Below are 12,732 nucleotides of genomic sequence, written 5' to 3'. Positions count from 1 at the left end.
TACCCCCCCCCCCCGGTGGCAGTGAATGGGCCCCTATGGTGACATTGTGGGCCCAGGAGCTGACACTTCACAGCACACAGCCCTCTGCAGAGAGATTGCAGACCCTCCCCTCCCCCGCTCCCTGCGGACGGCTCGCTAATGGAACCATTTCAGCCGGATCCTGCGCCTCGGCTCGGGTTTCAGTCAGCAGAAAGGAAGCATCAATATTTCATGGCCTCATATCCCCGAGCCAAGCACGCCGGTCTCCTCCGACTCATCAATATTTCATGGCCTCATATCCCCGAGCCAAGCACGCCGGTCTCCTCCGACTCATCAGTATTTCATGGCCTCATATCCCCGAGCCAAGCACGCCGGTCTCCTCCGACTCATCAGTATTTCATGGCCTCATATCCCCGAGCCAAGCACGCCGGTCTCCTCCGACTCATCAATATTTCATGGCCTCATATCCCCGAGCCAAGCACGCCGGTCTCCTCCGACTCATCAGTATTTCATGGCCTCATATCCCCGAGCCAAGCACGCCGGTCTCCTCCGACTCATCAGTATTTCATGGCCTCATATCCCCGAGCCAAGCACGCCGGTCTCCTCCGACTCATCAGTATTTCATGGCCTCATATCCCCGAGCCAAGCACGCCGGTCTCCTCCGACTCATCAATATTTCATGGCCTCATATCCCCGAGCCAAGCACGCCGGTCTCCTCCGACTCATCAATATTTCATGGCCTCATATCCCCGAGCCAAGCACGCCGGTCTCCTCCGACTCATCAATATTTCATGGCCTCATATTCCCGAGCCAAGCACGCCGGTCTCCTCCGACTCATCAATATTTCATGGCCTCATATCCCCGAGCCAAGCACGCCGGTCTCCTCCGACTCATCAATATTTCATGGCCTCATATTCCCGAGCCAAGCACGCCGGTCTCCTCCGACTCATCAATATTTCATAGCCTCATATTCCCGAGCCAAACACGCCGGTCTCCTCCGACTCATCAATATTTCATGGCCTCATATTCCTGAGCCAAGCACGCCGGTCTCCTCCGACTCATCAATATTTCATGGCCTCATATCCCCGAGCCAAACACGCCGGTCTCCTCCGACTCATCAATATTTCATGGCCTCATATTCCTGAGCCGGGACTGCGCCAAACACACCGGTCTCCTCCGACGATTGGGCACTGCTCTGCGGCTCAGCAGGACGCCATTGTGTGTAAAGGCTGGAGGGCCACCTGTATATGTATGACAATCACACCCCAACTGACACCAGAGCCGCCATTGCTGGGTCATCCCCATCCTCCAGAATCTGAGACCTGGAGCTAGCATGCAGCCAGTGAAGTGTCAGGAATCCCGACACTTGTTCCAGGCCGGGGAGCCGAGTCCGGAGTCAGCCGCCATATCCGTCCTCACAGCCTTTGTGTGTATATATATATATATATATATATATATATATTACAATACATATGTCTGATGTCATCACTGGGTCTCTGTGCTTCTCTATGCAATGCAGGCAGATCACGGCTGGTGGGGCGGGGCCAGCAGGAGGCAGTACTTAGCTGATTGGGATTTCAGTGCAGCAGAGGAGGCGTTGTCAGCTCAGTACAGGAAGTGCCGCGCCCCCTGGATGTCAGGCACATTACTCTGTATTTGATGAACACCCCAATCAGGAGATAGAAGGACCGCCCCCATAAGGATGACCCGCTGGCATCCAATCAGATTTCTGAGGTGAAACCCATCCAATGAGACTCCAACATTTCCCCCTCATCTTCCATCCTCAGGGATCCCCGACAGTCTCGTGTTACAGGAAGGTGCTCTCTGCTGCCAGATTAATAGGTAGACCTGCTGTCCTCACATAGGCCCCACCCTCACATAGGCCCCACCCTCACAAAGGCCCCACCCTCATAAAGGCCCCACCCTCACAAAGGCCCCACCCTCACATAGTCCGAAGATAAAGTCATAGCACGTAGTAGAAGCCGCACCGACACTTCTACATTACGGGGGTACCCCCAGGACACCCCAACTTTCCACATGTGGTCTGACCCTGGACACGGCCTGCTGACGGTAGCAGGGCTGCAGCACTTCCTGGAGACGTCACACTTCAGCAGGAGGAGATTGGTCTTCAAACTCCACCCAAAAATTTGTCTTTCAGTTTTAGGTGGAAAGTGGAAGGGCAAGAACCTGTGTTGGGTTGTTATGGCTGTGTTCCCCTGGGGAGATGCCCCCCCCCCCACTTCCTGGCCTGGTGACCCCCTAAAGGAAATAGTGGAAACTCACCTTAAAGGGGGACACAGACAAGGAAATCCCCCTCCCCCATTGTTGAATTCAGTATTGTTTGTGGAGCCAGCCTCCGTTTTCCGCGCGTTTCTCCTGAGCTCAGTCTCCGTTTTCCGCGCGTTTCTCCTGAGCTCAGTCTCCGTTTTCCGCGCGTTTCTCCTGAGCTCAGTCTCCGTTTTCCGCGAGTTTCTCCTGAGCTCAGTCTCCGTGTCTCCTGAGCTCAGTCTCCGTGTCTCCTGACCTCAGTCTCCGTTTTCCGCGAGTTTCTCCTGAGCTCAGTCTCCGTTTTCGGCGAGTTTCTCCTGAGCTCAGTCTCCGTGTCTCCTGAGCTCAGTCTCCGTGTCTCCTGAGCTCAGTCTCCGTGTCTCCTGAGCTCAGTCTCCGTGTCTCCTGAGCTCAGTCTCCGTGTCTCCTGAGCTCAGTTTCTGTTTCCGGCGAGTTTCTCCTGAGCTCAGTCTCCGTGTCTCCTGAGCTCAGTCTCCGTGTCTCCTGAGCTCAGTTTCTGTTTCCGGCGAGTTTCTCCTGAGCTCAGTCTCCGTGTCTCCTGAGCTCAGTCTCCGTGTCTCCTGAGCTCAGTCTCCGTGTCTCCTGAGCTCAGTCTCCGTGTCTCCTGAGCTCAGTCTCCGTGTCTCCTGAGCTCAGTCTCCGTTTTCGGCGAGTTTCTCCTGAGCTCAGTCTCCGTTTTCGGCGAGTTTCTCCTGAGCTCAGTCTCCGTTTTCGGCGAGTTTCTCCTGAGCTCAGTCTCCGTTTTCGGCGAGTTTCTCCTGAGCTCAGTCTTCGTTTTCGGCGAGTTTCTCCTGAGCTCAGTCTCCGTGTCTCCTGAGCTCAGTTTCCGTGTCTCCTGAGCTCAGTCTCCGTGTCTCCTGAGCTCAGTCTCCGTGTCTCCTGAGCTCAGTCTCCGTGTCTCCTGAGCTCAGTCTCCGTGTCTCCTGAGCTCAGTTTCTGTTTCCGGCGAGTTTCTCCTGAGCTCAGTCTCTGTTTTCGGCGAGTTTCTCCTGAGCTCAGTCTCCGTGTCTCCTGAGCTCAGTTTCCGTTTCCGGTGAGTTTTTCCTGAGCTCAGTCTCTGTTTTCGGCGAGTTTCTCCTGAGCTCAGTCTCCGTGTCTCCTGAGCTCAGTCTCCGTGTCTCCTGAGCTCAGTTTCCGTTTCCGGCGAGTTTCTCCTGAGCTCAGTCTCCGTTTTCGGCGAGTTTCTCCTGAGCTCAGTCTCCGTTTTCGGCGAGTTTCTCCTGAGCTCAGTCTCCGTTTTCGGCGAGTTTCTCCTGAGCTCAGTCTCCGTTTTCGGCGAGTTTCTCCTGAGCTCAGTCTTCGTTTTCGGCGAGTTTCTCCTGAGCTCAGTCTCCGTTTTCGACGAGTTTCTCCTGAGCTCAGTCTCCGTTTTCGACGAGTTTCTCCTGAGCTCAGTCTCCGTTTTTGACGAGTTTCTCCTGAGCTCAGTCTCCGTTTTTGACGAGTTTCTCCTGAGCTCAGTCTCCGTTTTTGACGAGTTTCTCCTGAGCTCAGTCTCCGTTTTTGACGAGTTTCTCCTGAGCTCAGTCTCCGTTTTTGACGAGTTTCTCCTGAGCTCAGTCTCTGTTTTTGACGAGTTTCTCCTGAGCTCAGTCTCCGTTTTTGACGAGTTTCTCCTGAGCTCAGTCTCCGTTTTTGACGAGTTTCTCCTGAGCTCAGTCTCCGTTTTTGACGAGTTTCTCCTGAGCTCAGTCTCCGTTTTTGACAAGTTTCTCCTGAGCTCAGTCTCCGTTTTTGACAAGTTTCTCCTGAGCTCAGTCTCCGTTTTTGACGAGTTTCTCCTGAGCTCAGTCTCCGTTTTCCATGAGTTTCTCCTGAGCTCAGTTTCCGGTTTCCATGAGTTTCTCCTGAGCTCAGTCTCCGTTTTCCATGAGTTTCTCCTGAGCTCAGTTTCTGTTTCCGGCGAGTTTCTCCTGAGCTCAGTCTCCGTTTTCCACGAGTTTCTCCTGAGCTCAGTCTCCGTTTTTGACGAGTTTCTCCTGAGCTCAGTCTCCGTTTTCCATGAGTTTCTCCTGAGCTCAGTCTCCGTTTTCCATGAGTTTCTCCTGAGCTCAGTCTCCGTTTTTCATGAGTTTCTCCTGAGCTCAGTTTCCAGTTTCCATGAGTTTCTTCTGAGCTCAGTCTCCGTTTTCCATGAGTTTCTCCTGAGCTCAGTTTCCGGTTTCCATGAGTTTCTCCTGAGCTCAGTTTCCGGTTTCCATGAGTTTCTCCTGAGCTCAGTCTCCGTTTTTCATGAGTTTCTCCTGAGCTCAGTCTCCGTTTTCCATGAGTTTCTCCTGAGCTCAGTTTCCGGTTTCCATGAGTTTCTCCTGAGCTCAGTCTCCGTTTTTCATGAGTTTCTCCTGAGCTCAGTTTCCGGTTTCCATGAGTTTCTTCTGAGCTCAGTTTCCGTTTTCGACGAGATCCTCCTGAGGACATTGATTATTTCTGCCTGGGGCTGTTGGGTTGTCTCCAGTCATTGGTGGGAAGTAACAATGTACCTAGATATGAATATCTACCTGCCTTAGCCAATCACAGAGGGCTTTTTGTCCAGAGATGTGGGCTGACGGAAGGTGATATGTTTTTGGGGGGGGGGGGGGACCTACAGAAAGTTCTCTCCAGGGCTTCTGCCTGGTGAGGACCCCACAATGAAGAAGGGTCTTCTCCCACAGGCTGAAGACCTAGGGGATCCAAGCTGTCCCACTCAAGGTCACATCTAGGGGGGGAGAAGATGGTTGTCTGTATGGAGTTTCTCAGGAGATGTCTTCTGTGATGAATGCCTGGGGAATCTAACCTGTCCTCTTGGAGGACATCTAGGAGCAGAATAATAAGTTGGGTGTCTGCATAGCGCATCTTAGGAGACATCTACTGCTCTGAAGACCTGGGGAACCTAAACTGTCTTGAGAGGATGTCTTCTGCTGGAGAACACATCTAGAGGAAGCGGAGCAGGAAGATAGGTACCTTTTTGGAGCATCTTAGAAAACTTCTGTGCTGAAGGCATGGGGAATCTAAGCTGCCCTGTTGGAGGACATCTAGAGGGAGCAGAATGGGAAGATAAAAGGTCTGTATGGAGTATCTTAGGAGACATCTTCTGCTCTGTAGGCCTTGGGAATCTAAGCTCTCCTGCAGGACACAAGTAGAGGGAGCAGAGCAGGAAGATGGATGCATGTATGTATGGAATGTCTTAGGAAGAGGTCTTGCACTGGAGGACATATCTAGAGGGAGTGGAGCAGATCACTACCTGTATGGAGTTTCTTAGAAAACGTTTTCTGTGCTAAAGACCTAGGGAATCTAAACTGTCCTGTAGGACACCTCTACAGGGAGTGAAGCAGGAAGATCAGTGCCTATATGGATCATCTCAAGAGACATCTTCTGTATCGAAGGCCTAGGTAACCTAAGCTGTCCTGTAGGCCAGCTCTGTAGGGAGTGGAGCAGGAAGATGGGTGCCTGTATGGATCATCTCAGAAGACATCTTCTGCTCCAAAAGCCTAGGGAATCTAAGCTGTCCTGTGGGTGGACATCCAGAAGAGCAGATCAGAAGATGGCTGCTTGTATGGAGCATCTTAGGAGATATCTTCTATTCTAAATACCTGGGGAATCTAAGCTGTCCTGCTTAAGGGCACATTGAGAGGAAGTGGAGCAGGAAGATGGTTGCCTGTATGGAACATCTCAGGAGACATCTTCTGCTCTGAAGGCCTAGAGCATCTAAGCTGTCCTGTAGGACACTTCTATAGGGAGTGGAGCAGGAAGATGGTTGCCCGTATGGATCATCTCAGGAGACATCTTCTGCTCCGAAGGCCTAAGGAATCTAATCTGTCAGGCAGGACACCTCTATAGGGAGTGGAGCAGGAAGATGGCTGCCTGTATGGATCATCTCAACCAACCACAATGCTCTACTGGGAGCCCTGGGATATTTGGCCATTCTTGAGTGTCCCGTACCCCTAAATTCCTCTCCATTATTGGGCAAAATTCAGGTTGACTGGAGCCCAACTCGTTTGTTGCCCCCCCCAGAAGCCAAGGACTAAACCCCGAGAAGGTGAAGAAAAGCCCTCCACACCATCCTGGGGGTCCTCCTCACCCAGAGAGGAGAAGGTCTACAAGGGAGTGAAATGTCGCCATGGCAATGAAGAGCCCAAGTCACCCAATGATTTCATAAAATTTTAATTTGGCATCAGCTGATCCTCGGACCCCTCCCCCATACTGTGAGGGGCGGGGATAGTCCAAGACAAAAGAACATGCTTTATCCAGTTAACACAACATACATGTAAACATGAGGCATGCACACCCCGTGACACGACAGCTACAGCGGGCGATACAGCCCCCTCCACAGGCACTGACACAATGGCACAGACAGGACAGGGGAATCCTGAGTACGGGGGGGATCCGCCGGTATAGAAAGGAGGTGGAGTGACACCATCACAGCACAGCCTGGTGCAGGCCAGTAAGGTGTCACCACCACGCTCCGCCCCCAGACAGCGCCACGCACACATCACAGGACAGGATGTTAATACAGACACACAACGCGTGTTACATGTAGAGCGGGGCCCCTCCCACAGTCACCAGGAAGGGGGCAGTGTTAATGGAGAGCTGGGCCCCTCCCACAGTCGCCAGGAGTGGTAATGGAGAGCAGGCTCCTCCCACAGTCGCCAGAGAAGGAGTGGTAATGGAGAGCAGGCTCCTCCCACAGTCGCCAGAGAAGGAGTGGTAATGAAGAGTAGGCTCCTCCCACAGTCACCAGGGAGGGAGCGGCAGAGCGGTGTACGCCCACCAGTTGGCACTACAACCATTTTCCTTTATTGGGGCTGGAAGGCGTTGTGGGCGGCGCCCGCGGCTGCTTGGGTGGCGGCCGTGCGCACGGCTTGGTTGGAGAAGACACCGGCGGCGAACTCCTGCTGAGCCTTCTGGAAGCTGGCGCCGGTCCCGGCGATAAATGGAATGGACCTGAGGAGGAGAAAACATGGCGTCAGCTGAAGGTCCGGCCAATCTCTACTGTTCCGTGTCCTCCACAACCCTTCCCCCACAGCCTCCATATTGGAATCCTCCCCATCCTACCCTTTGATGTTGCCCATAACAAAGGGCCAATGGGAAGGCTCAAAGGAAGGGAGAGGGAGGAGCCAAACGGAATATTTAGGTGATCAGGACATGACTTCAGCTGCCCGTATCCGAGCCGATCGCTCTGAGCTCCTCTTACCCGCTTCAGCATGACGATCCCCATGGCGGCCGTCCCGGTCAGGAAAGCTGCGACAATGATCATCAACACCGCGACGCCAACGCTCTTCTTCATGGCGGTGAAAGCAGCGATCCAGCCGCTGGAAGAGAAAAGCGCAATGAGAGGCGGCGGCCAGACGCTATCCTCCGCCCATTGACATCGATCGACCAATAGCAGGTTTAGGATCATTTCACCACTAAATTCAGTGTTTAGTTTATGGAATGGCGGGAGGACATGGGCGGGGCACGGGAGGGAGGACATGGGCGGGGCACGGGAGGGGGGACATGGGCGGGGCACGGGAGGGGGACATGGGCGGGGCACGGGAGGGGGGACATGGGCGGGGCACGGGAGGGGGGACATGGGAGGGGGGACATGGGCGGGGCATGGGTGGAGCAACGCTGAATACAGGAGGGGTGCCACGGTGCCTTTTGGTGACAGCTATAGATCGCCATATCCATCTCTGAATGTCAACTGTGAGCCCCGACGAGGGAGGAGACCCAACCGCCAGCCCCGACGAGGGAGGAGACCCAACCGCCAGCCCCGACGAGGGAGGAGACCCAACCGCCAGCCCCGACGAGGGAGGAGACCCAACCGCCAGCCCCGACGAGGGAGGAGACCCAACCGCCAGCCATTCATTCTACATCTCACCATAAACAACGATTGGATAATAGAAGGACAACTAAAGATGGCGGCTCGTCCAACCTCTACATCTACAGTGGAGTCACCCAACACCCAGCTTGTTCCATCCATGGAAACACCCCAATCTGACCCAACACCCCAATCCGCAGGACAGGCACACACCCCAATGTCCACCCCACACTCGCCCCATGGTCAGCCCTCTCACCTGAAGCCCCATCCGGGGATGCCGATGGCCTGCAGAACGTAGAGAACATCCTGAACGAAGAAGATGAAGAAGAAGAGGAAGAAGTTGAAGGAGCTGTCACTCCTGTGTGGGGAGAAGAGAGAGGTCAGAGCGGGGACCACCACACCCCATCCCGGGGCCACCGCACCCCATCCCGGGACAGACCGCGGCAGAGAGCCCAGAGTGGGGACCACCACACCCCATCCCGGGGCCACCGCACCCCATCCCGGGACAGACCGCGGCAGAGAGCCCAGAGTGGGGACCACCACACCCCATCCCGGGACAGACCGCGGCAGAGAGCCCAGAGTGGGGACCACCTCACCCCATCCCGCGACAGACCGCGGCAGAGAGCCCAGAGCGGGGGCCACCTCACCCCATCCCGGGACCTCCTCACCCCATCCCGGGACAGACCGCGGCGGAGAGCACCCCAGAGCGGGACCACCACACCCCATCCCGGGACAGACCGCGGCAGAGAGCCCAGAGCGGGACCACCTCACCCCATCCCGGAACAGACCGCGGCAGAGAGCCCAGAGTGGGACCACCTCACCCCATCCCGGGACAGACCGCGGCAGAGAGCCCAGAGTGGGGACCACCACACCCCATCCCGGAACAGACCGCGGCAGAGAGCCCAGAGTGGGGACCACCACACCCCATCCCGGGACAGACCGCGGCAGAGAGCCCAGAGTGGGGACCACCACACCCCATCCCGGAACAGACCGCGGCAGAGAGCAAAGAGTGGGGACCACCACACCCCATCCCGGAACAGACCGCGGCAGAGAGCCCAGAGTGGGGACCACCTCACCCCATCCCGGGACAGACCGCGGCAGAGAGCCCAGAGCGGGGACCACCTCACCCCATACCAGGGCCACCGCACCGCATCCCGGGACCACCTCACCCCATCCCGGGGCCACCTCACCCCATGCCGGGGCCACCTCACCCCATCCCGGGACCTCCTCACCCCATCCCGGGACCACCTCACCCCATCCCGGGACCACCTCACCCCATCCAGGGACAGACCGCGGCAGAGAGCCCAGAGCGGGGACCACCTCACCCCATCCCGGGACAGACCGCGGCAGAGAGCCCAGAGCGGGGACCACCTCACCCCATACCGGGGCCACCTCACCCCATCCCGGGGCCACCTCACCCCATCCCGGGACCTCCTCACCCCATCCCGGGACCTCCTCACCCCATCCCGGGGCCACCTCACCCAATCCCGGGACCACCTCACCCCATCCCGGGACCTCCTCACCCAATCCCGGGACCACCTCACCCCATCCAGGGACAGACCGCGGCAGAGAGCCCACTCATAATACAGAAGCTGAATCCTAGAACCGGCCAGACAGAGCAGACAGCAGACCGGCCGGGGGACATGGAGGGGTCCGGGGCCACACACCTGAACGCCTTGTAGAGAGGTCGGTACCAGCAGATGAAGGAGCACGGGGTGAAGAGGACAACCCACAGGATGGACATTCCGAACCCGGGGCCCTGATCTCCGTCCACGATGAACCACGCCAGACATGCCAGGAAGTTCAGGAGCAATGTCCCCGCACTGACTGCACAGGGGAAGAGAACAGACCAATCAGGACAAGGGGAGGCGCCAAACCAAACCCCTCCCCCAATACACAGCGAGGTGCGGCATCAGAGATCTCACCCATCCACATGTAGTACATGATCTTCACCGTCTTCTGGAAGTCATGAGGGATGTCCACCCCGATGTCCTGGTAGAAGCATGGCTGGACGGGGCAGAAGGAGGGCAGCGGGGGCCAATTATTCTGCCTCCCTGGGGGGGGGGGGGAAGAGAGAGGGGAGGAGCTTAGGTCTACAGACAGTGGGGGCTTCGTACAAGCTTCCCCCCCACTCTACTGACCCCAGCACCCCCAAAATACTGACCCCAGCACCCCCCCAACATACTGACCCCAGCACCCTCCCCCCCGCATACTAACCCCCAGCACCCCCCCAAATCCACCCCCCCCTTCACATAGTGACTCCAGCACCCCCCCCCCCCCAATCCAACCCCCCAACATACTGACCCCAGCACCCCCCCCAACATACTGACCCCAGAACCCCCCCCCCCGAATCCAGCCCCCCAACATACTGACCCCAGCACCCCCCTTCACATACTGACCCCAGCACCCCCCCCCCCCGAATCCAGCCCCCCAACATACTGACCCCAGCACCCCCCCCCCCCCAACATACTGACCCCCAGCACCCCTCCTTCACATATTGACCCCAGCACTCCCCCCCCCGAATCCAGCCCCCCAACATACTGACCCCAGCACCCCCCCAACATACTGACCCCAGCACCCTCCCCCCGCATACTAACCCCCAGCACCCCCCCCAAATCCAGCCCCCCAACATACTTACCTCAGCACCCCCCCCTTCACATAGTGACTCCAGCACCCCCCCCCCCAATCCAACCCCCCAACATACTGACCCCAGCACTCCCCCCAACATACTGACCCCAGAACCCCCCCCCCCCGAATCCAGCCCCCCAACATACTGACCCCAGCACCCCCCTTCACATACTGACCCCAGCACTCCCCCCCCCCCGAATCCAGCCCCCCAACATACTGACCCCAGCACCCCCCTTCACATACTGACCCCAGCACCCCCCCCCCCGAATCCAGCCCCCCAACATACTGACCCCAGCACCCCCCCCCCCCCCAACATACTGACCCCAGCACCCCCCCCCCCCCGAATCCAGCCCCCCAACATACTGACCCCAGCACCCCCCCCCCCCCCAACATACTGACCCCAGCACCCCCCCCCCCCCAACATACTGACCCCCAGCACCCCTCCTTCACATTTTGACCCCAGCACTCCCCCCCCCCCCCCCCCCGAATCCAGCCCCCCAACATACTGACCCCAACCTCCATGTCACAACCGACCTTCCGCTGACCCCTTGCACCCCCCCCACATTGCACTCCCAAGCTTCCCCCCCCCCTCCATGACCCTCACAGCACAGCCGGCCTCCAATCAGAAGTTGATCCTGCGCTCAGCCCCCCCTGAACCCCCATTTCCTAAACACATGGTGCCCCCCTTACCCGCAGATCCCCCCAGAGCCGCACTCTGCAGGTCCCGCTCCCGCCGGTCCAGCTCCTCCGCTTTCCGGTTCAGTTCCTCCTGACGTCGGAGGAGATCCGCTGTGGCTGCCGCTGTGGTTTCCTTCAACACAAAGCAATAGAATGTGGGATCCGGTGTGATCACAGGGGATCCCCCAATATAACAGGAGGGGGAGGGGTGGATATGTGGGATCCGGTGTGATCACAGGGGATCCCCCAATATAACAGGAGGGGGAGGGGTGGATATGTGGGATCCGGTGTGATCACAGGGGATCCCCCAATATAACAGGAGGGGGAGGGGTGGATATGTGGGATCCGGTGTGATCACAGGGGATCCCCCAATATAACAGGAGGGGGAGGGGTGGATATGTGGGATCCGGTGTGATCACAGGGGATCCCTCAATATAACAGGAGGGGGGAGGGGTGGATATGTGGGATCTGGTGTGATCACAGGGGATCCCCCAATATAACAGGAGGGGGAGGGGTGGATAGAACGTGGGATCCGGTGTGATCACAGGGGATCCCCAATACACCAGGAGGGGGAGGGGTGGATATGTGGGATCCGGTGTGATCACAGGGGATCCCTCAATATAACAGGAGGGGGAGGGGTGGATATGTGGGATCTGGTGTGATCACAGGGGATCCCCCAATATAACAGGAGGGGGAGGGGTGGATAGAACGTGGGATCCGGTGTGATCACAGGGGATCCCCAATACACCAGGAGGGGGAGGGGTGGATATGTGGGATCCGGTGTGATCACAGGGGATCCCCAATATAACAGGAGGGGGAGGGGTGGATATGTGGGATCCGGTGTGATCACAGGGGATCCCCCAATATAACAGGGAGGGGTGGATATGTGGGATCCGGTGTGATCACAGGGGATCCCCAATATAACAGGAGGGGGAGGGGTGGATATGTGGGATCCGGTGTGATCACAGGGGATCCCCCAATATAACAGGAGGGGGAGGGGTGGATATGTGGGATCCGGTGTGATCACAGGGGATCCCCAATATAACAGGAGGGGGAGGGGTGGATATGTGGGATCCGGTGTGATCACAGGGGATCCCCCAATATAACAGGAGGGGGAGGGGTGGATATGTGGGATCCGGTGTGATCACAGGGGATCCCTCAATATAACAGGAGGAGGGGGAGGGGTGGATATAATGTGGGATCCGGTGTGATCACAGGGGATCCCCCAATATAACAGGAGGAGGGGGAGGGGTGGATATAATGTGGGATCCGGTGTGATCACAGGGGATCCCCCAATATAACAGGAGGAGGGGGAGGGGTGGATATAATGTGGGATCCGGTGTGATCACAGGGGATCCCCCAATATAACAGGAGGAGGGGGA

At 57.3% G+C, this 12,732-nt stretch overlaps 1 protein-coding gene across 1 annotated transcript; it reads right to left on the bottom strand.

Moving 5' to 3' along the window:
- Positions 1-6,392: 6,392 nt before the first annotated feature.
- On the bottom strand, positions 6,393-11,579 carry SCAMP3 (secretory carrier membrane protein 3; the record flags this gene model as incomplete). Its single annotated transcript, XM_089665724.1, is given in 7 exon segments — positions 6,393-7,166; positions 7,168-7,188; positions 7,439-7,556; positions 8,301-8,402; positions 9,712-9,871; positions 9,970-10,098; positions 11,363-11,579. Coding segments are annotated over 7 exon segments (873 nt in total), but the record flags the coding sequence as incomplete, so codon positions are not given.
- Between the last annotated feature and the right edge of the window lie 1,153 nt (positions 11,580-12,732).

The sequence above is a fragment of the Staurois parvus genome, unplaced genomic scaffold (genome assembly GCF_062004578.1).
Source record: "Staurois parvus isolate SC_StPar_1 unplaced genomic scaffold, SC_StPar_1.0 ptg002305l, whole genome shotgun sequence".
Lineage (NCBI taxonomy): Eukaryota > Metazoa > Chordata > Amphibia > Anura > Ranidae > Staurois > Staurois parvus.
This window is presented reverse-complemented; position numbering and strand designations above follow the sequence as displayed.